General features: G+C 52.5%; 1 protein-coding gene across 5 annotated transcripts; it reads right to left on the bottom strand.

Moving 5' to 3' along the window:
- Positions 1–749: 749 nt before the first annotated feature.
- Positions 750–11,117, bottom strand: Gcgr (glucagon receptor). 5 transcript variants are annotated; one of them, XM_021227012.2, is made up of 17 exons: positions 11,048–11,117; positions 10,236–10,499; positions 9,756–9,813; positions 9,386–9,495; positions 5,498–5,634; positions 5,268–5,370; positions 3,946–4,053; positions 3,739–3,860; positions 3,494–3,600; positions 3,244–3,400; positions 2,997–3,156; positions 2,851–2,911; positions 2,322–2,391; positions 1,954–2,042; positions 1,687–1,825; positions 1,579–1,620; positions 750–1,267 (listed from the first exon to the last, which is right to left on the bottom strand). In XM_021227012.2, the coding sequence occupies exons 5-17, from the start codon at positions 5,555–5,557 to the stop codon at positions 1,040–1,042; spliced, it is 1,446 nt and encodes a 481-aa protein (XP_021082671.1). In that variant the 5' UTR covers positions 5,558–5,634; positions 9,386–9,495; positions 9,756–9,813; positions 10,236–10,499; positions 11,048–11,117; the 3' UTR covers positions 750–1,039. The 5 variants fall into 5 exon arrangements, with proteins under 5 accessions (XP_021082671.1, XP_040606112.1, XP_040606113.1 ...); XM_040750181.1 differs by having other exon boundaries at positions 1,070–1,267; positions 1,575–1,620; XM_040750178.1 differs by having other exon boundaries at positions 1,579–1,825.
- Positions 11,118–26,406: the final 15,289 nt, after the last annotated feature.

The raw sequence follows: 26,406 nt of genomic DNA, 5'->3' as shown, positions 1-26,406 counted from the left end.
TAGCAGGTGCAGTGAGCTTCACTGACTTCCAGGCCTTTCCAGTCCTAGTAATTCAAATACCCACCTGGGCCAGGGGACCCGGGCCTCCTGCTTGTCTCCCCCCCACTTCCCTCTCTGCTGCTCCCAGGCATTTGGAGACCGGCAGGGGAAGGCCCCCTTCAGGCTCCATCCAGTCCCTGGCCCAGCAGGTGAGTCATTCTATTTACCTTTCCTGAGAGGCCTCCTGTCCCTTCATTTGCTTCAATTAGCCTGGCTCTGCCTGAGCAGCTACAGCCCACGTGGCCTGATGCTGGCTGTGTGCACCCCTCCCCCAGGGTCCCGCACCATTTTCTTCCAGCAGCTTGAACAGAGGTACCCGGCTGACCCCCCTTCCCCGCCCCGCCCTCACACCCCCACTAGGCATCACAGCACGGGCGGAAGAGACAGCCCTAGAAGTTGACCACAGCCCTTCACGTGTCCCATTTCCACCCAGCAAGGCTCTGGCTTGCATGACTGAGTCAAGAGTCTTTACCAAAAACCCTTCCTCAAGGGGGCAAATCAGGCTCAGGGTGATCCTGGAGGAAGCGGTCCCTACCCCAAAGCACCACTTTGGGGACAGCTATTCCTGGGTTGCATTAGCCCCCTCGGCCTGGTGAGTCCCCATCCACTGCTGCTGCTGCGGCTGCTGCCTGAGCTGGTCCAGCCCTCCCAGACTCCTCCAGCACTCCCTAGGTGCGTCAAGCCCTGCTGTCCAGGATATGCATAGCAGCTATTACTTGAGCTCTTTACTGAAGGACATATATCTGTGCACATGGGACATGTCAACACACATGGGAACACCCACACTTCATAGCACAACTTCTCCATCATATTCAACCCCCACCCCATCAGTGCAGCCCATACCAGGGTCAGGACAGGTTGGGGGAATGTGGGCAGTGCAAGCTGTTGTCCAGCCGTATTCTCTGTCCAGCCTAGGCCAGGCATCTGGTTCTGGGTTGTCCTGTAAGGCCCTTTCCAAACCCAGCCTGGCTGGGCTCCAGTGGGGATTCAAGTGGGGTTGTCAGCCAACCCTGAGAGACTGGCAGGCCAAGGAGGTCTCCATAGAGGGTGCACAGAGGCCAGTCCCGTTGCTGCTGCCTGCACTCACAAGCTGAAGTTTCTCACAGGGGTCACCATGTCTAGACCCTGCTGGGGCCACGTGGCTGCCATGGCTGCTAGCCATCTGTTCCTCCTTAAGGGCTTTGCCTTCTCGCCATCGCCTCCAACGCCTCAGCAGCTCTGCCTGCACCTACCGGAAACCACAGGTAAGACCACTCTGCCACCCTACCTCACTAGGATCCTGCCTGGGTGACTCTGAGGTGCCCAGCCTCAGTCTAAGCAGACCTAAAGCAAGGCAAATTCCACATTGGGTGTAGCAGGGCCATTTGTCACCAGGGACGGTGGGGAATCACCTCACATACTGAACTCCCGGGGGGGGGGGGAGGGGGGGACCTGACATCCAACACATGCAACCCGTAACAATGGGGAGGGAGGTGTGGTCATAGCAGGGCAGGGCCGGCCTCTGTGCCATGTCCTGACCCTGGTCCCAGCCTTACCTACCTCCCTGTTGAGGAAACAGTAGAGGACAGCCACCAGCAGACCCTGGAGAAAGAGGGTGGTCAGGGATAGCACTCCGGGCCCTAGGGGTGGGGTATGGCGGGGACTCACCTGGAAGGAACTGAGGAAGAGGTCAAAGAAGAGCTTGGCAGAGCGCAGGGTGCCCTGGGCGTGTTCATCCGTCACAAAGGCAAAGACCACCTCATGGACCCCCAGCAGAGGGATGAGGGTCAGCGTGGACCTGGCTAACCTGCAGAGGCAGGGACTGAGCACCCTCCCATGCCAGGGCGCTTCTGGGCTCTCCCGACAAAGGCATCAGCCCGCAACCCCAGCCCCTCTCTGGCCCGGGCCCTGACCCTGACCCTGACCCTTGCCCACCGGAACTTATAGTCAGCATAGTGCATCTGACGGGCACGCAGCTTGGCCACAAGGAGATGAATGACATGGACAAAGATGAAAAAATTGATCTGCGTGAGGAAGTCGAAGGTCAGAGGCAGCCTGAGGACTTCCTGTGTCTTTCACGGGGCTCAAGTGTTGTCTGTCCCCCCCCAGCCCCCTGCAGGTGAGTGAGGTTGTTGCCAAGTGAGTCCTGGACACATAGCTCTGGATCTGGCAGACAAATGCTGGGATTGCCCACCCACCCCCTCCCATCCTCTCCAGAAGGCTGAGGAAAGGAAGGACCTGGGAGAGCCAAGCCAGTGGCCCTTTCCCTGCTGAGGGCAACAACGAGCATCTTGTTTCCTCACCAGGATGGCCAGGAAGACAGGGATCCGCAAGATCCACCAGAAGCCCATGTTGTCGTTGGTGGTCCAGCACCTGCAGGGGCCAGTGGCTTACATCCTGGTGATGCATGCAGCTCCCCAGCCCCTACCCCCTATCTGCTGGGATTCACTGAGCGCCCCCCAGGAAGGATAGGAAGGATAAGAGAGTGTCTAACGAACCCCAGCCCCAGAGCCTGGGTTTACATCTCTCGCCGCCGCCGAAGTGTTTTACCTTCGCCCCCCCGCCCCCCCCCGTCTTTCCCCCGGGGTCACTTCACAAAGCCCACCACCATCTTCCCCAGCTGCTCCAGCCCATCCTCTTTTTTTTTTTTTTTTTTTGGTTTTTCGAGACAGGGTTTCTCTGTGGCTTTGGAGGCTGTCCTGGAACTCACTTGGTAGTCCAGGCTGGCCTCGAACTCACAGAGATCCCCCTGCCTCTGCCTCCCGAGTGCTGGGATTAAAGGCGTGCACCACCAACGCCCGGCCCCAGCCCATCCTCTTAACCCATACTCACTGGACATTCTCAAATAGACATTTGACCACCACCCAGGGGACCACAAACAGCAGAGGCGCTCCTGTGGGAAACAGCCGCTGTGGTTCCATGACCCTGGTTACCTTGCCTCCCCGTCCTCCCGTCCTCCCCACCAGCAGCCTACTCACCCCAGCCAATGCACAGGTAAAGGAAGAGGAAGCTCTTCTCCTGGAAGGCGGCGAGGCTCAGCAGGCTGTACAAGTACACACCCTCCACCAGCAACCAGCAATAGTTGGCTATGATGCCGTACTGCATGACCACCGTGGCCACTCGGCAGCCAGCCACCGCCTGGGCGAAGTGAGGCATGAGTGAGGTCCACGGAAGCCCGCCACCCTACACAGGCCGGTGAGCGGAGCATTCAGGTCTATGGCTCACCCCATCACTGAGCCAGACGCTCACGCTGAGGTCATCTCCAATCTTCTGGCTGTAGCGGGTCTTGAGCAGCCAATCAATGACCAGCACGGAGCCAGCCTTGAGCACAAAGGATGCAAACAGGTTCCCGTGGATATAGTTTCGGGTGCAGCGCAGCTTCCTGTATGATGGGCAAGTCAGCACCACCCCTGCCCTGTCCTTCTACCCCACCCCGACCACCACACTGGGGACGAGCTGAGTGACAGCAGTATACCTGAGGCCCAGCAAGATGACCAGGGCAAGGAGCAGGGCCCCCAGGGACAGACTGTAGCCCACAGTGTACATCACCTGGTAGCTGCTATACATCTTGGCCACCTCCTTCTGCAAACCAGAGGCTGAGCGGGGCTGGGCAGTGCCTCATCCCCTGCCCCCTCCACCCAGCCCCACTGTGAAACCACGCCCCCCCGCCCCGCCCCACCGCGCCGCGCCCCGCCCTGCCCCAAACCCTCCAGAGCTGACCTGGACCTGGATCTCTTCATCATCCATCTGACACTGGGAGGCATTGCGCGACGGCTGCCCCCGTGGTCCTCGCACCCACTGCCCATCAGGCCCGCATCTCTTGAACACCAGGCCGTGCTGTACTGAGACGCGGGTTGCGAGGCTCTGGTCAGCCCACCCCTATGCTCCACCCCCCCTCAGCTTCCCAGGCCCTCCGTCCATCGTTACCTTTGTGGTACCAAGGTAGGTACCAGGGGCAGGAGATGTTGGCTGTGGTATTTGGCAGGGTGTCAGGCCAGCAGGAGTACTTGTCGAAGGTTCTATTACAGACGAGCTCTGTGAAGATGAAGGCGGGTGGAGGAGAGGCTCCAAATCAGGACCAGAAGCCCCCGGGGCATCACTATCAAAGGGGCTGCCTCCCTGACATGTGACACAAGGCATAGCCCCTGGTCTCCTGGACCATGCCCACCTGCCCTCCCGCCCAGTCAACTGTTGAGTTTGTCTGTCTCAAATGAGTTCCAAACTGTGCCTTCTTTTTTTTTTTTTTTGGTTTTTTCGAGACAGGGTTTCTCTGTGGCTTTGGAGGCTGTCCTGGAACTCGCTCTGTAGACCAGGCTGGCCTCGAACTCACAGAGATCCACCTGCCTCTGCCTCCCGAGTGCTGGGCTGTGCCTTCTTTTGAAATTAGTTGTTTTTTGTGTGTGTGTAGGGAGCTTTTTGTTTTTTGTTTGTTTGTTTTGGTTTTGGTTTTTTGAGATAGGGTTTCTCTTTGTAGTCTTGGTTGTCCTGGAACTTGCTCTGTAGACCAGGCTGGCCTTAGACTCACAGAGACCCGCCTGCCTCTGCCTCCCCAGTGCTGGGACTAAAGGCGTGCACCACCAACGCCGGGCTTAAATTAGTTTTTACATTTTCACATTTGTTTGTTTATTTATTGTGTGTATCTGTGTGTACACATGCATGTACGCAGAAGCACACACGTGTGCACATAAGCTCATAGGGTCATAGGACAACTTGCAACAATCATTTCTGTTTTCACTATGTGGGTCCCAGAGCAAGGGCCTTTATCTGCCGAGCCATCTCACTGGCCCCTTATAACACATTCCTTCCCAGATGTTCTCCAGGTTGGCTGGCATCCTTTCCAGGCCCAGTCCCATCCACGGTTCCTATGTCCTTCTCCCTCTCTCCTAGGCACTGGTCATCTATCCCTGCTGAGCAGCGGTATGGATGTAATCTCTCTCGGCACCTGCTGCTGACCCTATCCGCCGTCTGCCCACTGTGAGCAGTGAAAGCAGAGGCATCAGCTGCCCGGGCACAGAGGCATCCTGCAGCAGGGAGGACAGCAGTTTGTCCTGCATTTCTACTGTTTCCTGACTACGCAGCCTTGGGGAAGCCGCTTGCCCCTAGCGGTCAGTCACCTGGCCTGAAACTGGGGGCAGGTGGCTGGGCAGGAAAAAGCCATTGAGTGTTACTGTCACAATTCCGTAGGAAGGTCTCTACACTGCACATTCAGGCAGGGTAAAAGGTCACAGGAGTACGCGGGTGGGACTCACCGGTAGGCGGGGGCAGCAGGCTCAGATTGTGGTGACACTGGTCACCGTACAGCTTCCACTTCTCGAACAAGAAGTCCATCACCTGGGCAGAGGGTGCCTTTGCCTGGGAGACAGATGGGCAAGCAGCCAGAAAGACAGACAGGACAGAGAGCTGTCAGCACTTCTGTACCGAGCAGACAGCCCAGCCCTCCATGCAGGCAGGGTTTGGGGGGTGGAGTTACAGCACTCACCAGGCATGACAGCAGCAGCAGCAGCAGGGGGTAGGGACTGTGGAGCTGGGTGAGGGGCATGTCTCTGGGTAGCCTCCCCCCACATCTGGCAGGGGTTACACGTCTGGATCCTTGGGGTGTATACACCCCTCCGCAGGCTGCAGAGAGTCAGGTTAATGGAGTCTGGAGAGAGTCCATAGAGAACCCTGTTCCCTAAGATCAAGCCCTTGAGCCTAAGGCCAAATGATAGCTGAGGCTTATCAGGGGGGTTGTGGGGCGGGGGGGGCGTGTGAGTAGCTCCCACTGCCAATCCAGAGATAGGTGACTATGGGCAACTATTTTCCTGCTACCTTGGGCTTGCTGGCTGACAGCAGTCAGCCTATTGGGCCACCCAAATCTTTCAGAGTGGTACCCCTGCCACTACCATCCCCCTCAGTCCTGTTGCCCTGGCTGAGCCTAGATTTCCCCACCCTAATCCTTGGAAAGCTGACTGGCCCAGACAATCTAACCCATGATAAAGAGAGTGAGGGTATAGTGCCCAGGCCCATCGTCACTTGGCCCTTGTACCAGGGCAGTTCCTGGACTGCCAGGGGCCAGGTAATCTGGGTCATGTGCTTAGGTGGTCTCTGCCACCTATATGTCCCTTTCCCAGGACCAGTGTCTCCATATGACACTGTGAACCTTGCACAGAGACTCTCAGACCGAGCCTCTTGGCCACCTGGGGCACCAAACTGGCAGCACGTCCCTCTAAGATTTAGCACTGCTATTGCCAGGGCCCAGATGAGGGACACCCCTGCCTGATGCTGCCTGCAAGACACAGGAACACCAGTGACAGGTCCTGGGCAGTGGCAGCCACATACACACATCAGCCCGACGCCGGCCACATCAGAACCCTTCTGGGCTCTGATGGGTTCTCGTGGTGGAAGAGAGAAGAGCTTCTCCCTGCGGCCTGTAGAGATGGGCCTCTCTCCTGAGTGCACCCACAAGCAGATATAAAATAGACGGCCACCAAAAAAAAAAAAATGCAGCTGGGCGGTGGTGGCGCACTCCTTTAGTCCCAGCACTCGGGAAGTAGAGGCAGGCAGATCTCTGTGAGTCTAAGGCCAGCCTGGTCTACAGAGCGAGTTCCAGGACAGACTCCAAGACAATACAGAGAAACCCTGTCTTGAAAAACCAAAAAACAAACAAACAAACAAAAAAAAAGTAGGCAGCCAGGTACGGCAGCGCATACCTGTAGTCCTAAGCACTTAGGCGGTGGAAGCAGGGGAACCACCCAAATTTCCAGGGCAGCCTCTCTATATAGTGAGTTCTTGGCCAGCCAGGACTATATATAGCAAGACCCCCCCTCCCCAGGTGGGCTGGAGAGGGAGGGTGAAGAGGAGAAGAGAGGAACATGGATATGGCTATGGGAGTGGGATTTGCAGGGGGTCCCAGCTGGCAGAAAAGGGGGTCCCTGTATTTTAGCCTGCTATGGTAAGCCCAGTTCAGTTCTAGAGGCAACAGTTTGAGGGGACCCCCATTCACTTCTGCCCTCCCTTCAGGCACACCTGGCTGGAAGCCTACTATGGGACTCCCCAGCCTAGCTCTTGGTCAATAGAGCCTGGCAGGAGGTAAGATACAGGAGTTTTAGGTCTCTGGTTTCTGAACCTCAGGGACAAAATAAATACCCACAGAGTAGAGGGTTCTTGCTGGGAACAAAGCAGCAAACAGATTGAGGAGGAGGAGTTCAGACTGTCCCTATCTCTGGGTCACCAAGTGGCCTTATTCTGATTTGAATCAGATAGCCCCATCTGATTCCCAGGTCACTAGTGGTCTGGGTCTGGAGAAACCAGAAGCTGGTCCTTCACCCACTATGCCTGGTCCCCACCCCAGAGCTGCTGGGGTCTCCCAGAGGCCCTGGAAAAGCAATGCTGGAGATGGGAAAGCTTCTGGGCGGCGTGACAAAGGGATGGATAGTGGGGACACAGGTAATGGGCATGGGGAGGTGGTGGTGGAAATCAGTTCAGTGGGGGAAGGGGGCAAACAGTCTTTAGAGCCCGGGTCTGCCTCCAGAGCCCTGGCTGAGAACATGACTGTTCAACAGCCGGGTGGTTCCAGGAGCCTGCCATCCCAACACTCGGGGGGCAGAAGCATGTGGATCTGAGTTGGAGGCCAGCCTGGTCTACAGAGTGAGCTCCAGGACAGCCAGGGCTACACAGAGAAGCCCTGTCTCGGGGCGGGGTGGGGTGGGGGAGAAAAGAAAATATGAACGTCCTGAACCCCACCTTACTGACCTCCCAGGGCCAGGAGGACCATGTTGCTGATCGTAGGAAGGGGCTGCTGAAAATCAACGGGGAACTTCAGAGACAAGCAAGCCCCAAAAGAAGGGGATTGGACCCTCATGTCCCCCAGATCTTCCTTCAGGGCAGCTTGCCCAGGGGGCTTACTCCCATACCACAGAGGGGGATGAATGTGAGACTGAAGCTGGGCGTAACCCCAGCACTTTAGGAGTCAGAGGCAGGCGGATCTCTGTGAGTTCAAGGCCAGCCTGGTCTACAGAGCAAGTTCCAGGACAGCCTCCAAAACAATACAGAGAAACCCTGTCTCACACACACACACACACACACACACACACACACACACACACACAAAAGACTAACAGGGAATCCTTTTCCAGTCACCGAAGGGGACTGTGCCACTGGATGGTACAGGGCTTTGTCATCTGTAGCACAGGACTGATCAATCTGTGTATCCCGTGCCGTCTGCCTCCTGTCCCCACAGTGGGAGGTAAATACTGACACCCAGACAGCCGTCGGCACTGATAAATATTCATCCAATGAGAGCATAGTCCTAGCCCTGGGGTGACGACAGCCAGGTGTGGATACAGCAGCACCTTTGCTCCCGTGTCCCCTTTTTCCACCTTATTACCTCCCGGGCAAGGAACAGATGGAGGTAAGGGACAATAGACCAGGGACCCTACCCTCCCTTCCCTCCTTGGACTGAAACCCCCCTCTCGGGTGTCAGATTTCATGAGGCGCAGCTGCATATGAAACGTGGAGCCTGAATGCCTAAGACGTCAGCCTGTCTTGTCTGTAGCGCAAGCGCTCGCCTGTGCCCCCCCCCCACCTTCTTCACAGCTCACACCCGGCACACCAGCCACCTGGACTGGCAACTGCCCCATGCCACCACTGCTCCCAGCCGGCCCCAACAGGGCAAAGGACTCTTGGGTGTTTGCAGTGTGGCCAGTGAGGCACCGATTTTTCTCTGCAGGTGGCTGAGGGGAGGGTCAGATGGATGGCCCCAGTGACCGAAAGAGGCATCACTGGGGAGGCTCTTGGTTCCCTAGGAGCCAAAGCTGGAGAGCTGGCAAAGTCTTTGATCCGAGGAATAAAGTTACCAACTGGAAGAGGGTTTTTGGTCAAAACAGAGGAACTAGCCCGGGTCATAGCCCTAGGGCAGGGACAGGATCAGGGTCCACAGACTGTTGACAAAATCCCTGAGTCCTTCCCTCGAAAGGGGGCGGGCAAGCCCTGCGACACCCGCCAGGGTGAGCCCTGATTAATTCCCCCCCTCTTATGTCTCCAAGACAGAAGGGCAGCAAAATATTCCTGGTCGATCCTCGGAGGGTGCCAGAGCCAAGAAAGAGGTGAACTCCATGGGTCTGAAGTGGGAAGGGGGCCGCTGGGGAGCCGGGGGGTGGTGCGGGCAGGACAAGCGCGCTCGCAAGGGTCAAAGTGAACAATCGTGACCTGCGGAAGGAAAGCCCTCAAGGCGGGGTGCCTGCACACCTCACCCTATCCCAGCAAGAGTGGGTCACTCACTGCTAGGGAGTCCTGGGCATCGGGGAAGCATAGGAGGGGAGAGCGCGGATCTAACCGGGGAGGGGGAGGATGAGCGAGCCGTTGGGGGATGGGCGGGGAGCTGGAATACCTTAGGCGCTCAGTGGGGCAGCAGGACCCCCGCCTGCGCCCACCCTCTCACGGCGTCGGCTCCCGGATTGCGCTCCCAGGGGACAGAAGGGAGAGGTGGAGACCTCTAACCTGTCGGACGGTTAGAGATCAGGTGACCGTCCAAACAGTACGACACATCCCCCGGGTTGGAAACTGAGGTCTTCGACCGGAGGTGGGGAGGGGGGCGAGAACCGCGACGCCCAAGACCCCAGGGACAGCTGGTCCACGTCCAGGCCCGCGGAACGGGGCTCCTCACTGCCCTCCTCTGCGCGCCCTGGTCACGCCGGTGCTCCGGCGCCCCCACGGACCGCCTGGGACTGTCCCCCAAAGGGCCCGACCCTAATGCTCACTGCGCTCAGTCGCTCGGGCTAGGGCTGGGCTCCTCGCGGTCCTCGAGCGCGCCGGGGTCTGGAATTTAGCAGCCACTGGTCGGGGTCGGCGCGGCGGCTCCGCGCTTGCAAACTTTCCGGCGGCGACGTTGGGCGGCGGCGGCGAAGGGGGAGGGGGCGGGGGCGGGAGCGGCCGGCAGGGGAGGGGGGGAGAGCCTGGGGTCCGCGCCCGCGCCTTAGCTCAGCGGACCTGCTGCGAGCCCTCAAACCCTCCCGGTGTAACCCGGAGGATCTCTCCCGTGCGGCGCTTGCTTTGCGGATCTGCAACTCCGCGCACCCGCCTCCCCACCCCTCTGGCACACGGAGCCTTGCTCAAGCCCTGACCCAGACTCCCGACACCACGGGTCCCTTCCGAGGACCCTCGCTGGGCGTACCGCAACCCCGCAGATCCAACCTTGCACACCCCCGGTCTTCTGAGACCCTTCGCTGGTGAATCCTGACCTGGCCGGGGCGGGACTGAGCTCGCCCAGCAAAGAAGGGAGGAGGGCGTGACTCAGAGCGCCCCTTTCTCTAGCGATGATGCCTTGGTTGTCCTGGGGTCGCACCGTTGCACTCAGGATGCAGTCCTGGTTTTCCGGAAGGATTAAGTCCCTTACTTAATCCTCATCTGTCTCCCGAGTTGAAACTATTGCAGCGGCCACACATGCATGCACCACAGACCCGGGGGTAGAGGTGGGGGGGGGACACCGAGGTGTGTGGGCTGCCCTGCAGGATTCAGACAAGGGGATCCCCAATAGTGCCTCGTAAGCCCTTGCCTGGTGACATCCCCTGTGGACCTCAGGGACTCGTCCCGTCCAGTAAGCCCCCTCCAACGCCGCTCATTTGACAATCCCTTGACGGGAGTCGCACCTCAGTCTGCATGATCCTTTCCTTTCTCCCCCGTGCCTCCTTTTCCGAGGAGTCACACGTCCACCTTTCACCCCTGGGCTTAAAACCCTGCAAAGGACATGCTCTCCCGCTCCCCTGCCCCCCCCGCGAGTCCTTGAGCCATCTTCTGCCCGGAGAACTCCCCCTCTTGCCCAGTGACCCTGGAGTCAGAAACTCCCCTGGGTGCTTTTGGGCTTCCACTTCTCTGGCTTCTCCACATCCTGTAATACTGAGGGCCACGCTGCTTTCTAGAAAGTTCTCCGTTGTGGCTCGCTTTCTCCGGCTTGCATCGAGACATTGCCTCCCCACAATTTCCAGGGTCCCTGGGCTTTTCAAACTCTGAGGCCCCAGTTTCCAATCCACGTCTCATCTCCTTCACCTCTCACCTGCAGATGACATAGTCGTGAGCCCAAGACTCCTCTCGGGAACCCAGGACATCGCCAAGTGTCCATTTCCTCTGAAACACATCTGGTCTCTTTCCTGTCACCCACTGGCCCCTCCCCAGCCCCAGCCCCTCCCCTCTGGTCCCTGGGTCAACTCTTTGGTCAGATGCTGTCTTTTTTCCCCCGGACTTCATTTCTGTTTTAGGGGATGTTGAGTCCTGTGCCCCAAGCTATGGGTCCCCCCTCCAGTTCCCTGCCTTGTACACGTCTGTCAAGTACACAGGGTGACCCTGCCACCTAGCCCTCCTCCGGGGCTATAGGGCTCAGGAGAGGGATGCTCCTGGGTGCCTTGTCTTCCCGTACCCCCATTTTCAGAAATCCTGCACGGAGCCACCCTCTCCCGCTTTTGCTCCAGGCAATGAGCAGAAGGCAAAGACGTTCTGCTTGCATCTGCTGCGCGGGGGGGGGGGGGGCGCTTGTGCAGGGCTGTGGGGTACAGGCTGGAAGGGCCCAGCCCCACATCCAAGGGCTGCCCCTCTGTGAGCTGGGTAATGAGGCTGAGGGGTGAGAGGAGCCATGAGCTCTGCGCGCAACATTGTGGCCCTGAGCACCAGGGGTGCCAGCTACTCAGTGGTCAGGGGCGGAGTGGGAGCAAGGATTGGGTCTTCAGTTGCCTTGACGCTGTGGTTCATTTGGGCTTCCTGCACCTCAAGGGTGTGTTCCCTGCAGGATGGGGGACTTTCCTGGTGAGGTCTTTTGAGGATCTTACCCCTGTCTTCTTTTCTTTTTCTTTTCTTTTTCTTTCTTTGTTTTTGTTTTTGTTTTTTGAGACAGAGTTTCTCTGGCTGTCCTGGAACTCACTCTGTAGACCAGGCTGGCCTTAAACTCATTTCTGTGAGTTTGCCTGCCTCTTCTTCCTTGAGAGTATTGGGATTAAAGCCATGCACCACCACTGCATGGCTAATGATTTTTTTTTTTTTTGAGACAGGGTTTCTCTGTGTAGCCCTGGCTGTCCTGGAACTCACTCTGTAGACCATGCTGGCCTAGAACTCACAGAGATCTGCCTGCCTCTTCCCCCCAGGTGCTGGGATTAAAGATTTGTACCACTATGCCTAATTTTAGCAATAAGCCTGAAGTCTGCAGGGAGTGGGGGGAGGGAGTGGACTCCTCAGCCTCCATTTTGCCTTAGCTGCTCTCCCCTACCCTGGTCTGTCTTTAGCACGTACCCTATTAGGGTGATGCACCAGATTTCCCTGAGCCCCACTATCTCTGTTGGTTCCCACAGGTCATGCCGTGCTCTGAGCTCAGCTCCAGACCCTGGTGTCTGCCCCATAACAAGAACCCTGAATTAAGTGTTTCTGCCGCTTGACCATTTAGCTCTGAGTTCCTCATATCAAAAGACATAAACAGAGTGGAGCTGAGAATGCAGGGGTCTGGGCCTTCCCACGTGTAGCTAGCCAGCATCTGTGGGCCTGTCGTCCGTGCCGTTGGGGGGTTCTTAGTGAGAAGGACCTCCCAGGAAATGCACTGCTTTGTGTCCCAAGACAGGCTGCAGATTTCTTCAGAAAACAAGATGTGGCAAAAGACAGTAATGCAGGGCCCCGGAGACAGCAGGTTTGCAGCATTGTCTTCCAAAGAGTTCTCGCCCTCTCCCTCAGGGCCTCAAATACCACAAAACCAGGCTCAAAGAGACAGTGTAGGCTAGGATGACTTTGAACTACTGGTTTCCCCACCAACACTTCCTGATTTCTGGGATTACGAGCATTCACCACCATGCCTGGATTCCTTCCCTGGGTTATGTTTTCTTTTTCGTCATGCAGGGAGGGAATCCAGGTCTTGGTGCATGCAGGTAGCTGATGTCTAGCTCGCTTTACTGGGGAAGGTAAGCTCAGTACTTTTGTTGTTTGCTGACAGGAGCTCCTGTAGCTCAGGCTGATCTCACAAGTCCAGCACAGCTTAAGACTGTTCTCTCTCCCTTGCCTCCCTTCGTAGTTAAAGATAGCCCAAAAATATATACCTCAGGCTGCCCCCCCCAAGTTAAGTCTTCCAAGTGCTGGAATCACAGATATGAATCAATGACTGGCTGTATTAGCACTTTGGGAAAATATTTATTTTGTTAATTTATGTTGTCTGTATCTGTGTGTGTGTGTATGTGTGCCTACAGGAACCTGAAGAGGCAGGAAGAAGGTGCTGGGTTCCCTGGAGTTGGAGTTATTGAGGATTGGGAGCTTCCCGGCAGGGTGTTGGAAACCAAACTTTGGTCTTCTGAAAGATCAGGAAGTGTTTTTTTTTTTTTTTTTTTTTTGGTTTTTTTCGAGACAGGGTTTCTCTGTGGCTTTGGAGACTGCCCTGGAACTCCCTTGGTAGTCCAGGCTGGTCTCGAACTTACAGAGATCCGCCTTCCTCTGCCTCCCGAGTGCTGTGATTAAAGGCATGCGCCACCAACGTCCGGCGCAGGAAGTGTTCTTAACTGCTGGCCCATCTCAAAGAGTACTATCAACTGAGGCCCAAGTGTCCAAATGCCTGAGACTTTGTGGAACATCTCAAACCTTGTGCTTGTAATTACAATACTCAGGAAGTGAGTCAGGACCTCACACATGCTGGGCAAATGTGTGAGGTCTTGGGCTACCACTGAACATATACCCCAGCCCTTTTTTAAAACTTGGTTTTGGAGCCCGGCAGTGGCGGCGCATGCCTTTAATCCCAGCACTCGGGAGGCAGAGGCAGGCGGATCTCTGTTAGTTCGAGGCCAGCCTGGGCTACAGAGAAAGTTCCAGGACAGCCTCCAAAGCCACAGAGAAACCCTGTCTCGAAAAACCAAAAGCAAGCGAACAAACAAACAAACAAAAACACCATTTGTTTTTAGAAAAAAAGTTCTGTTAAGTTGTCCAGACTGACACTGAACTCATTCTGTAGGTCTTTAATTAATAAAGATGTTTTAAATTACATTTTTTTTTTGTTTGGGTGAGATGGTTCAGCTGGTGAAAGTACCTGCTATCAAACGAGTACCTGAACTCCATCCACAGGCCCCATGTGGTAGAAGGAGAGAAATCACTCCTTCAAGTTGTCCTCTGACAAGCATAGGTGCACCTTAGAACGAGTGCATCCACACTCACACACACTCACACACAGTTATTGGGTGGCAAGCTTTCTTATAGACTTAGGGTATAAATCTTTCACTAGAAACACGTTTTCGTTTTGTTTTGTTTTGGTTTCGGTTTTTCAAGACAGGGTTTCTCTGTATTGTTTTGGAGGCTGTCCTGGAGCTCCTTCTGTAGACCAGGCTGGCTTTGAACTCACAGAGATCCACCTGCTTCTGCCTCCCAAGAGCAGGTATTAAAGGCGTGCGCCACATATGCCCGGCTAGAAATATGTTTTACAAGCATTTTCCCATGGGGGGATGTCCTTCTCTATGCTGTGACTATGTTTCTCTTATTGGTTGGTGAATAAATGCTGATTGGCCAGTAGCTAATAGAAATGGGTTAACAACTAAGAAAGAGCTAGCCAATAAGAAGCCTGAGCCATCGGTCAAACAATTTATAGTTAATATAAGCCTCTGCATTTATTTGGGACTGAAGGGCAGCGGGACTAGGCAGAACAAAAACCCTGTCTTCAAAATGGTGCCCAACCTCGGGGTGAGAATTCCCATGTAAAACCCGACAAAGGCTTAAAAAGGGCTCTGAACGCCCAGAAACAGAGCCGCACTGGACTTCCTAGAGTCTCCAAGCCGAACAGCATGCTGCATGGCAGATTTGGCTTTTACTCATACAGACAAAAAAGGTTTCCGGGCAGTGTGCTGCAAGCTGCTTAATAGTAGCCTAGACCAGAGTCGAGGTAGTAAGCACAGCTCCCAGAGTTAGCAGCAAACATACCTCTGCCATGTTGGAGCCTAACTGGGTAGAGTCAGTCAGCTCAAACCTCCACTTTAATCCTAGCCATTAAATTTAGCAGATTAAAAGCCACGGTCAGAAGCTGGGTGTTGGTGGCGCTTGCCTTTAATCCCGGCACTCGGGAGGCAGAGGCAGGAGGATCTCTGAGTTTGAGGCCAGCCTGGTCTACAGAGCGAGTTCCAGACAGCCTCCAAAACAATACAGAGAAACCCTGTCTCGAAAAACCAAAAAAAAAAAAAAAAAAAAAAAAAAAAAAAAAAAGGAGTCATGGTCAGAAAGAGATGGAGATATACAGTAAAGACTGATTCAAATGAAGAAAACCCACTAAAGGGTCTACATTGTGTTTGAAAAATATGTGTAGGCTTGGGAGAGAAAAGAAAAAGGATAAAGTCCTTTAAAAAAAAGAAATGTGGGTCTTAAAAAGATAAGAGAGATTAAGAAAGAAAGAGAGAGAGAGAGAGAGAGAGAGAAAGAAAGGAAGAAAGAGCTGGGTATGGTGCCACATACCTTTAATCCCAGCACTTAGAAGGCAGAGGCACATGGATCTCTGCGATGACAGGGCCAGCCTGGTTTACAGAGTGAACTCTAGGACAGGCAAAAATACACAGAGAGCCGGGCGTTGGTGTCACACGCCTTTAATCCCAGCACTTAGGAGGCAGAGGCAGGCGGATCTCTGTGAGTTCGAGGCCAGCCTGGTCTACAAGAGCTAGTTCCAGGACAGCCTCCAAAGCCACAGAGAAACCCTGTCTCGAAAAACCAAAAAAAAAAAAAAAAATACACAGAGAATCTCAAAAAAAAAAAACTAAAAAAAGATAGAGTAATAAAAAAGGCCACATTAGGTGGTGCACACCTTTAATCCCAGCACTCGGGAACCAGAGGCAGGTGCATCTCTGAGTTCGACACCAGCCTGGTCTACAGAGTGAGTTCCAGGACAACCTTCAAAGCCACAGAGAAACCCTGTCTCTAGACACTATATGTTATTGTGTTGTCTTTGAATTGTTTGATTACTGAGGAGGGAGCAACAGCTGCTAACAGACATTTGATTATGAATGCTGCTGAATTAATCCATATTTTGAAAATGCCTTGACTTCCAAATTTAAGTCTGAGAGCATATTACTTTGGAAAAGAGATTCTGTTTTTGTTTCCACAGAAGATGAAAAGCTGTGGATTCCTTCCAGACTAGCATGGTTTGATCAAACGAGACCCCCTGAAGCAGTGGCCCAGGTGATCCAACATCCAAGACAGCTGGCCATGATTCTGGGTTTTCTCAGGATCACCTTGGGATTGACAGTGCCCCCAAACAGCAGGGAGCAGTTTGGAGAGAATTATGCCCACACTCTCAAATATTGTTTATAAATGTTTGTTTTCATTTAACTGAGGTTGGTTCCAAACGGTTAATGATCACAGTCAATCTCTTTCTAAAGAAAAAAAGGGAATGTGAGATAGAAATGAATACACTGATATGGATTTTGGTATATTGACACAAATCTAAGGTCAATTTGTTATATGTATATTGCTACTCTTTTAAAAAACATTTTATTTACTTATTGTGTATGCAGTCTTCCTTCTGCATGCCAGCGGAGGGCACCAGATCTCATTCAAAGTGGTTGTGAGCCACCATGTGGTTGCCAGGAATTGAACTCAGGACCTCTGGAAGAACAGTCAGTGCTCTTAACCACTGAGCCATCTCTCCAGCCTGTATATTGCTACTCTTGTTCAGACATTGTGTTTACACAGCTCTTTTAAAAATATAATGTAAGGTGGGCAGTAGGGGCACACACTGTAATCCCAGCACTTGGGAGGCAGAGGCAGGCAGATCTCTGAGTTCGAGGTCAGCCTGGTCTACAAAGCTACCTGGTTGTGAGTCACCATGTAGTTGCTGGGACTTGAACTCAGCACTTCCGGAAGAGCAGCCAGTGCTCTTAACTGCTAAACCGTCTCTCCAGCCCCAAATCATGGACTTTTTATTTATAGTTTTCCTCTTTCTTTCTTTCTTTCTTTCTTTCTTTCTTTCTTTCTTTCTTTCTTTATTTCTGTCTGTCTGTCTGTCTTTCTTTCCTTCTTTTTTTTGAGGGGGTGGTGGTGGCTCTCAAGGCAGGGTTTCTCTGTGGTTTGTGAGGCTGTCCTGGATCTAGCTCTTGTAGACCAGGCTGGTCTCGATTCACGGAGACCCGCCTGCCCCTGCCTCCAGAGTGCTGGGATTAAAGGCGTGTGCCACAACTGCCCAGCCTCCTCTTTCTTTCTTTATCATTATTTTTATAGTATATCTTTTGAGAGTGCTTTTCCTTTCCCCTAACTCCTCCTGGATCCTTCCAACTCCTTACCAACCCAACTTCATGTTCTTCCTCTTTCCCTCTTAAAAAAGAAAAGAAAGAAAGAAAGATAAGAAAAGAAAGTTAAAACAACTAGTAAGACAGAAAATAACCAAATAAAACAACTATCCTCCACTCACACACATAAACATGGAGTCCGTTGTGTTTTAGCCAACTATTCCTAGGAATGGGACCTGCCATGAGATATGGTACCCAGTGACTCTCCATTAAAGAAAACAGATTTTCATTTCCCAACAGGTACCAATGGCTAACAGATTATTGATTAGGGTGGGACTTAGAGTCCACTTCCCCCTTCTCAGTGCTAGGATTTTGTCTGGTTCATACCGCCTGCCGCTGCCTCTGTGATTTCATATGTGTATCAGTCTTGTTGCATCTAGAAGACGACACTTCCTTGAAATCTTCCCCCACCTCAGCTCTTACAGTTTTCCACACAGATCCCTGAATCTTGAGGGGGAAAGGCTTGATTTAAAAAAAAAAAATCTCATTGAGAAATAAATGCCCTGGTCAGTGGTGGTGCACACCTTTGATCCCAGCACTTGGGAGGCAGAGGCAGGCAGATCTCTGTGAGTTCGAGGCCAGCCTGGTCTACACAGCTACACAGAGAAACCCTTTCTTTAAAAGAAAGAAAGAAAGAAAGAAAGAAAGAAAGAAAGAAAGAAAGAAAGAAAGAAAGAAAGAAAAAGAAATGCCCCAAAGTCTGTCACTCCACAACTGTCCTGTTGTGGGTCTCTGAGTTAATTATCATCTCCTGCAAGAATCTTCCCATCTTCACTGGTGAGGGCTGAGTGGGGTGCTGATCTATGAGAATGGTGGTGTGTCATTAAGAGTAATTGTACTGCTGTGATCCTTTAGCAGGATAATAGGAGGTTTTCCCCAGGCTTAGAACCTGTCTAGCCTCAGGTTCTTGGCCACATTAGCTGTGTCAAGTGTGAGTTCCATCTCATGGAATGATTTCTTAGTTGTTTTTTTTTTGGAGGGAGGGGGGACAAGCTCTCAAGGCCCAGGCCAACTTCAAGCTCTCTGTGTAGCCAGCTGGGCATGACCTTGACCCTCTTGCTCCTACCTTCCAAGTTCTGGGATTACAGGAGTGTGCCACTGTACCCAACCAAAAGTTTATATGTGTGTGTTAGAGTCTCCCTATGCAGCTCTGCCATCCTCAGCCCTGAACATTTCTTAGTCTCTAAAGTGCTGGGATTGCAGGTGATGCAACTCCATCTCACTCCTCATTTAAAAACTTGAGTCAGCTGGTACAGCCTTATATCTTGTTTATTTTATTTATGTGCATTGCTGTTTTGCCTGCATATATATCTGCATGTGGATGTCAGGTACCCGGGGACTGGAATTACAGACAGTTGTAAGCTGCCTGTGGACTCTGGGAATTGAACCAGGGTCCTCCGGAAGAACAACCAGTAGCTCTTAACCGCTGAGCCGTCTCTCCAGCCCCTAACATCCTTATAGTAAGATCTGGTGGGGGCTGGAAAGATGGCTCAGTGGTTAAGAGCACAGGCTGCTCTTCCAGAGGACCAAGTTTCAATTCCCAGCACCCATACGGCAGCTCACAACGGTCTGTAACTCTAGTTCCAGGGCATCTGGCACCCTCACACAGACATACATGCAGGCAAAACACCATGTTTAAAAAAAATGGCCACGCCAGGCGGGCTTTGGTGGCGCATGCCTTTAATCCCAGCACTAGGGAGGCAGAGCCAGGCTGATCTCTGTGAGTTTGAAGCCAGCCTGGTCTACAGAGCGAGTTCCAGGACAGCCAGGGCTACACAGAGAGAAAGCCTGTCTCAAAACAACAACAACAAAGATTTAGGGGAAGAGCTGAGGTTTTTCCAGTGGCAGAATTGCTTGCCTGGTCTATGTGAGGCCCTGAATCAATTGTGAGCACCAAGGGGGAAAAAATCCTCAGGAGACTCTATAGGTGGGTTCTTGAAACCCATATCTGAGCAATATGGAACATCCTGTCCATAAACACAGTGTACCCATATGACAGTCCATCAGTCCATTCACTCTTTGGGATTTTCTTTTCTTTTTTCGAGACAGAGTTTCTCTATGGCTTTGGAGGCTGTCCTAGAACTAGCTCTTGTAGACCAGGCTGGTCTTGAACTCACAGAGATCCACCTGCCTCTGCCTCCCGAGTGCTGGGATTAAAGACGTGCGCCACCACCGCCTGGCTCATCATTTTCTTATACTACTGTAAATGATTTTTTCCCCAAACTCAGAGACTCAAGAATGCTAACCAAAAACTATTCCCCTGCCATGATGCCCAGCTATAACCCACACACCTCTCTGATTCTATCAAGTCCCTCCCCTTAGCTATTTGATCGATTTGCATAACTAATTAGGCGATGAGGCATTTGGAGTCATAGTTACTCAATATTTACTAGAATTTTATTGGATTTTCCCACTCTGCCATTGAGAGCACTGGGTAAAAATAGCATTGTCTCCTCACCGTATGTGTTCACAGTGATATTTAAGACCTTTTGTTTCCAATTATTCACCACTAACATGTAGAATTACAATACGTTTTGGTCTCTAGGTTTGCTAAATCCAAGTGTTGGTTCTCTTATACAATGCTTGTAGATTCCTCAGGTCTTTCTGGGGAGATGACCAAGCACTGTGTGCAAAAGTTACGTTTTCTTTCCCCACAATCTGCAAGATTTTATTTACTTTTTGGTAACTCATTGTTGGAACTGTGACCTGCAGTACAATGTTCAGAGGGGGCAATAGCAGGATGTGCTCTTTTATTCCTGGCCATAGAGGAGAGATGTCCGGGATTTACCATGAGATGTGCTGGAGGTCAGAGTTCTCAGAGGCAAGCTGGCCTCGAACTCAGAGATCCACCTGACTCCGCCTCCCAGTGCTGGGATTAAAAGTGTGTCCAACCACCACCAGGCTATTAATTACATCATTATTGTGAATGTGGGTCATCAGAGGACAACAATGTGAAGTTGGTTCTCTGCTTCCATCTTTACATGGGCCCTGAGAAGTGACAGGCACTTTTAATGTCTGAGCTCTCTCTCCCACCTTCTATCTGAGAATGTTTCCAGTCATTTACTGGTTTTCTGAGGGTGTTTTTTTTAAAGATTTATTTATTTATTATGAATTCAACATCTTTTTTTTCCCCTCCCCCCCTTTTCATGAATTCAACATCTTGCCTGCATGTATGTCTGCAGGCCAGAAGAGGGCACCAGATCTCATTACGGATGGTTGTGAGCCACCATGTGGTTGCTGGGAATTGAACTCAGAACCTCTAGAAGAACAGTCAGTGCTCTTAACCTCTGAGCCATCTCTCCAGCCCTTCTGAGGGTTTTTAGTTTTTAATCAATGTTAAGTTTTTTTTGTTTGTTTGTTTTTTGGTTTTTTAAGACAGGGTTTCTCTGTGGCTTTGGAGGCTGTCCTGGAACTTGCTCTGTAGACCAGGCTGGCTTCCAACTCACAGAGATCTGCCTGCCTCCTAAGTGCTGGGATTAACAGTGTGCCACCACCACTTGGATTATTGGTTTTTCAGGCAGGATTTCTCTGTGTAACAGCCTCGGCTATCCTGGAACTCACTCTGTAGGCCAGGCTGGCCTCAAACTCAGAGATCTACCTGAATTGAACCTGGGTCTTCTACAAGAACAACAAGGTTGTGTCAAAGCTCATCTTTACAAACACTGTGTCTTAGCCGGGTGGTGGTGGTGCACGAATTTAGTCCCAGCACTTGGGAGGCAGAAACAGGCAGATCTCTGTGAGTTCGAGGTCAGCCTGGTCTACAGAGCTATACAGAGAAACCCTATCTCTAAAAACCAATTAAAAAAAAACCCAAAACCAAAAACCTACTGGGTCTTGCTAGGAGATGGAAGCCCGCTGGTCCTGCCACAGGCCTGGGAGGAGTCTGTCCCACAGCAGGCTGAATCCAGGCTTTTGACAGGCTCATAGCACCCCTCCCCTCCCCAGATCTCTTTTCTGGCCACAGCCATTTCTATTAGCTAGAGACAGATTTTAGAGGCTCCTCAGGGAAAGTGTTCTCCCAGCTGGCCCTTCAACTGGGCAGACACCCAGGCCCTGCTGGCCAACTGGCACCTAGACCAGCTGAAGAGAACAGAGACACAGGGCCTCCCAGGCCTGCCCTTCCCGTCACAGAAGGCTCGGGGCTCCCTGGCCCCTGGAGCTGGCAGCTTATACTGGCATATCCGTGTGTGCATGCCTGTGTCTGTTTGCATTCGTGGTATGTGTGTGTGTGTGTGTCTGCGTGTGGGTGTCCGTCTTGGAGCTGTTTGGTGATGGAGCGTGGTGGGCTGACCTGTGAGCCCCTTGACATGAAATGCTGTTGGCCTGGGCCAGAGGGGCTGAACTCAGTTCAGGAAACCGGTCTGTGAAAGGCAACAAAGCCGTTTGTTTCATCTGCGACCTGAAGGTAAACTGAGGCCTAGCGCCTACCTCATGTCCAGCCCGTGCCAGAACCTGGCCTAAGGGGCCAGGAACCCCAAGATAGAGACCAAACCACCGTGACTGCTGTCCTGTCTCCCCTCCCCCATACAGGCATCATCTGAGGGTCTCCTGGACTGTCACAGACAGACACTGTCACTTCTGAGGTCTACCCAGCCTGAGAGGCTCCAAGGGCTGCTCCAACATCTCAGCTTCCCTGGGGACAGGCCTGTGTGACTTCCTGTACTCTTACCCCTGAAGTCTTACCAGAGCTGGACAGTAGACAGGAAAGGTTACTGTCCTCACTGACAGAGAGAGAGGCCAAATCACCGGTTCCTGCCTCAAAACCCTCTGCTCAGATGGGTTAAGGTAGGTGGGCCCTGCGCTCTTGTTTTGGACTTGTCGTGACAGGAGGCTAGAATCCCTACAGATGGGGTCCCTGAAGGCCTGGAGGCAGGAAGTGATCTATCCAGAGTGGCTTCAGAAAACGGTTCCCTCACGGCTTTCAGAAAGCAGGGCTGTACCAAGGAAGTGAGGTTTCGTGGCCTCTGCCTAGAACCGGATGGATCTACAACGGTTGTTGTGAGCTGCCCTGGGGCGCTGGAGAGCCATACAGGGCCCATTGGGGGAATGGAGCCATCAAGCTGGACTGTGGATGGCACACGCCTTTAATCTAGGCTGTCCCGGAACTCACTCTGGAGAGCAGGCTGAGATCTCTCAAACTCAGAGATGCACCTGCCTCTGCCTCTGGAGTGCTGGGATTAAAGGCATGCGCCACCACCGCCTAGCATAAATCTTTTTTTTTTTAAAGATTTATTTATTTATTACATATACAGTGTTCTATCTACACACCAGAAGAGGGCACCAGATTGAATTGTAGATGGTTGTGAGCCACCATGTGGTTGCTGGGAATTGAACTCAGGACCTCTGGAAGAGCAGAGCCATCTCTCCAGCCCCAAATCTTTTTTTTTTTTTTTAATTTCATGTATTTTTTTTTTTTTTGGTTTTTCCAGACAGGGTTTCTCTGCATTTTTTTGGAGGCTATGTCCTGGAACTCACTCTGTAGACCAGGCTGGCCTCGAACTCACAGAGATCCCCCTGCCTCTGCCTCTCGAGTGCTGGGATTAAAGGCACGCGCCACCAATGCCTGGCGTAATGTATTTTGTATTAACCTCCCACTCCTTGCTCTATCTCCTCCCAGACCGACACCCTTGGCTCTTGACCAGTCAGCTCTTTATTAATCCAATCATTTTTGGTCCTTAAGTCTCTGAAAACACAACTCAAGCTGGCTGGAAGGAGAAATTTTCACACTACTAAGTGACACAAGGTAGTCTAGGCTGCACAAAAGCTTTGTGTGGAGGCCTTGGCTCCCTCTTCTCTGATTTCGCCACCTCTGTGTGTTAGCTTCGTCCTTGGGTTTCTGCAGTAGCCACATTATCCGTCTTTGCCTGCTGAAAGAGTTTCCCTCCCTCCACGATGCCCAAAGTTAGACCAGTTGAGGTCACACACCACCCTCCTGCTGATTCATTTAGGCTGGGAAACCCCAGGGACTGTCGGGCAGGAGGAAGGGGGAAGTGGGTGGTCCCAGGAAGCCTAGCTGTTGGGACCGAATGTGCAAACACAAGCTGTCCAAAGTGTCTTGCAAGGGGGGTGGGGTAGATCCAGGGGACTCTTCCCAGGAGGTTCCCTAGGCTGGCCCTGCTCTGGGACTTACTGGAGGAAATGGGGGAAGATCCCTGGGCGGGGCTCCAGGCAGGAGGCGGTGACTCAGTGAAAAACGTGTTCTCCTGGGTGCCATTGCCTGGACATCTCCACCCTGGGGAAGAGAAAGGGGTTGCAGGAGGGTCCGAGTAGATGTTCAGCCCTCTGGAAACGTGTCATAGCTCTAGGAGGGTGCCCTGCAGTGAGGACACTCTGCGCTTTGATAGAAGAGACTGAGCCTGCTTTCCAACTAAGCCTGGCCAGGGGTCTGGGTGGAGGCTCACAAGCCTCTGATTAAGGAGGCACAGGGCGCCCCGGTGCCAGGCCAGCACTCAACCCGAGATGTCCCGCTGAGTGGACTGGCAGGACCCACCATCATGACCGGGCATCCTGGTGCTCACATCAGACCCATGGTGCCTGCCATGCACCCCACAGCCTGAGTTCTAGATCCCAGGGGCAGCCTGGCCCACCCTAGTCTGCTGGTATGTGTGCCCCGGGACAGTTTTTGCTTTTCTTTGGAGACTGTTCAGTTATACAGTCCTGGCCGCCTAGGACTTACTCTTTACATCCCCAGCTGCCCCAACGTTTTTGCACTGTCGCATTTCTACCCTGCTAATGCTCCCAGCCAATCCTAGGAGACACACTTTGCCAGCTCTCCCAACTCTGGCTGGATCCTCCCACCACCTGTAACGGGCGGCCCAGCTCTGAGTCCCATCCTGGGACTGGGCTCCCGTTTCTGTCTGGACCCTGGACTGCCACGTCCACTCCAGGGCCTTGCTAGCATGGCATCTCAAAGTCTAGGCCGCACCTCCATCTGCCTGAGCCACACCCTTTCTGGGTCTATCTACTCATTCACCCGGACCAGTCCGGTTCCAACCACTACCTACAAATCAGTCAGTCGGCGCTACGTGGCTGCCACCCAGAGGCCACTGCGGGAGGTACACGCTGTCCTTAAACTCAGTGCCTGCAGCCCGGACATCCAGTCCTCACATCTTTGGCCACGTAGGCGTGGACATCAGGGATTGGCCACAGCCCTCCCCATCCAGCTCTGACACAGCCATGAAACATGTAATTAAAGGGTTATTTTTAATATCAGTAAGAATTGTTTGGCCAGTGGCTCAAGCATATACTGATTAGCTCTCACAATTAAATTACCCCATTTCTATTAATCTGCATATTGCCACAGACTGTGTCTTACTGGTAATGCTCCGGCATGTTACTCCTTCAGTGGAATTAAAGGGTCATTGAATCAGGGGGAAGGAAGCAGTTACTGAGATGGCTCAGCTGTTAAGAGGGCCCAGATTCTGTTCCAAGCACCCACGGTTACAGGAACCAAAACTCTACTTCCAGGTGATCTGATGCCCTCTTCCGGCCTCTGTGGGCACCAGGCATGCAAGAGGTACATAGATACACTCAGACAAAACAACACACACACACATAAAATAAAATAAAATAAAAGAGAAAAGGGTTTTTTGTTATTGTTGTTTTTCCAAACAGGGTTTCTGCATAGCCCTGGCAGCCCTGAAACTCACTCTGTAGACCATCTTGAACACAGAGATCCACTTGATCTGTCTCCCAAGTGCTGGGGTTAAAGAACTGGTCCTTCAGCCAGGCACTGGTGGTGCGTGCCTTTAATCCCAGCACACTAGAGGCAGAGGCAGGGGAATCTCTGAGAGTTCCAGGCCAGCCTGGTCTACAGAATGAGTTCCAGGCAACCTCCAAAGCAATACAGAGAAACCTTGTCTTGAAACCCCCCCAAATTTTTTTTAAAAAGTTGGGCTTTCACCACACGACTCCTGTAAATATATATTTATGGTATTTTTCGAGACACTGTTGGAGCCTGTCCTGGAACTCACTGTATAGACCAGGCTTGCCTGGAACTCACAGATAGATCCACCTGCCTCTGCCTCCTGAGTATTAGGATTAAAGGCATGAGCCACCACCACCACCACCACCACCACCACCCGGTCCGGCTCTGATTACAGGTGTGTGCACAGGCTTCTGCAGTCAGTTGTAAAGTTCTCCATCACTCCAGTAAAGAACTCACACCCTGCAGCTGCCAAAACTCCCTGCCTTCTCCAGCCTTAAGCAATACTTGTCTGGGATGCTCTCTGTGGTGTTCCCACAGAGTGGGTTGCTGTGGGACAATCTTTTTGTTTTTGGTTTTTCAAATGCCTGGCCCGGACAATCTTTTTGTACACTGTGAAGATGTGTCTCTGCCAAGGCACCTTCTAATTGGTCTAGTAAAGGGCTCAACAGCCAATAGCTGGGCAGGGAGAAAGTGGAACTCTGGGCAGAACCTCAGGTGCCTGGGATTCGCCAACGAGACACAGGGGGAGTCGGTTGTACAGTAAAGAGGAGAGGTAATGAGCCACATGGCAGAAGGCAGGTAATATAAGCAGGTTCATTTAAGTCACAAGAGCTAGTTTGGAGCAAACCTAAGCTAAGGCCAAGCTCTCATAATAAGAGGCTGGGGGCTGGAGAGACGGCTCAGAGGTTAAGAGCACTGACTGCTCTTCCAGAGGACCTGAGTTCAATTCCCAGCAACCACATGGTGGCTCACAACCATCTACAATTCAGTCTGGTGTATATTTAATAAATAAATAAATCTTTAAAAAATAATTAGTAGGAGGCTTCTGTGTCATTGTTTGGGAACTGGTGGCCTAAAGAAAGTCGGCCTACGGCGTGTGCACCTGCAAGTGGCGTCACATGGGTCCTGGGTCTGGCTTCTTGTGCACGGTGTGTACACAGTCCGTGTGTGTTGTAGCAGGCGGCAGGGCCCACTTCTTTGCAAGAGTGGGGTTGAAATGTGACGAGGCCTGGCCGTGCCCGTGTGACACCCTGGACTCAAGCCCCAGTACAGAGCCAGGTGTGGTGGCTTGTGCTTGTAATTCCAGCACTCAGGAGGCAGAGGCAGGAGGATCAGCCTAGCCTGGTTTATGAAGTGAGCCCAAGCTACATAGTAAGACTCCATCTCAAAAAAAAAAATAGATAGATACATAGATAGATGGATGGATGGACATAT

The sequence above is a fragment of the Mesocricetus auratus genome, unplaced genomic scaffold (assembly GCF_017639785.1).
Source record: "Mesocricetus auratus isolate SY011 unplaced genomic scaffold, BCM_Maur_2.0 Super-Scaffold_100007, whole genome shotgun sequence".
NCBI classification, from domain to species: Eukaryota; Metazoa; Chordata; class Mammalia; order Rodentia; family Cricetidae; genus Mesocricetus; species Mesocricetus auratus.
This window is presented reverse-complemented; position numbering and strand designations above follow the sequence as displayed.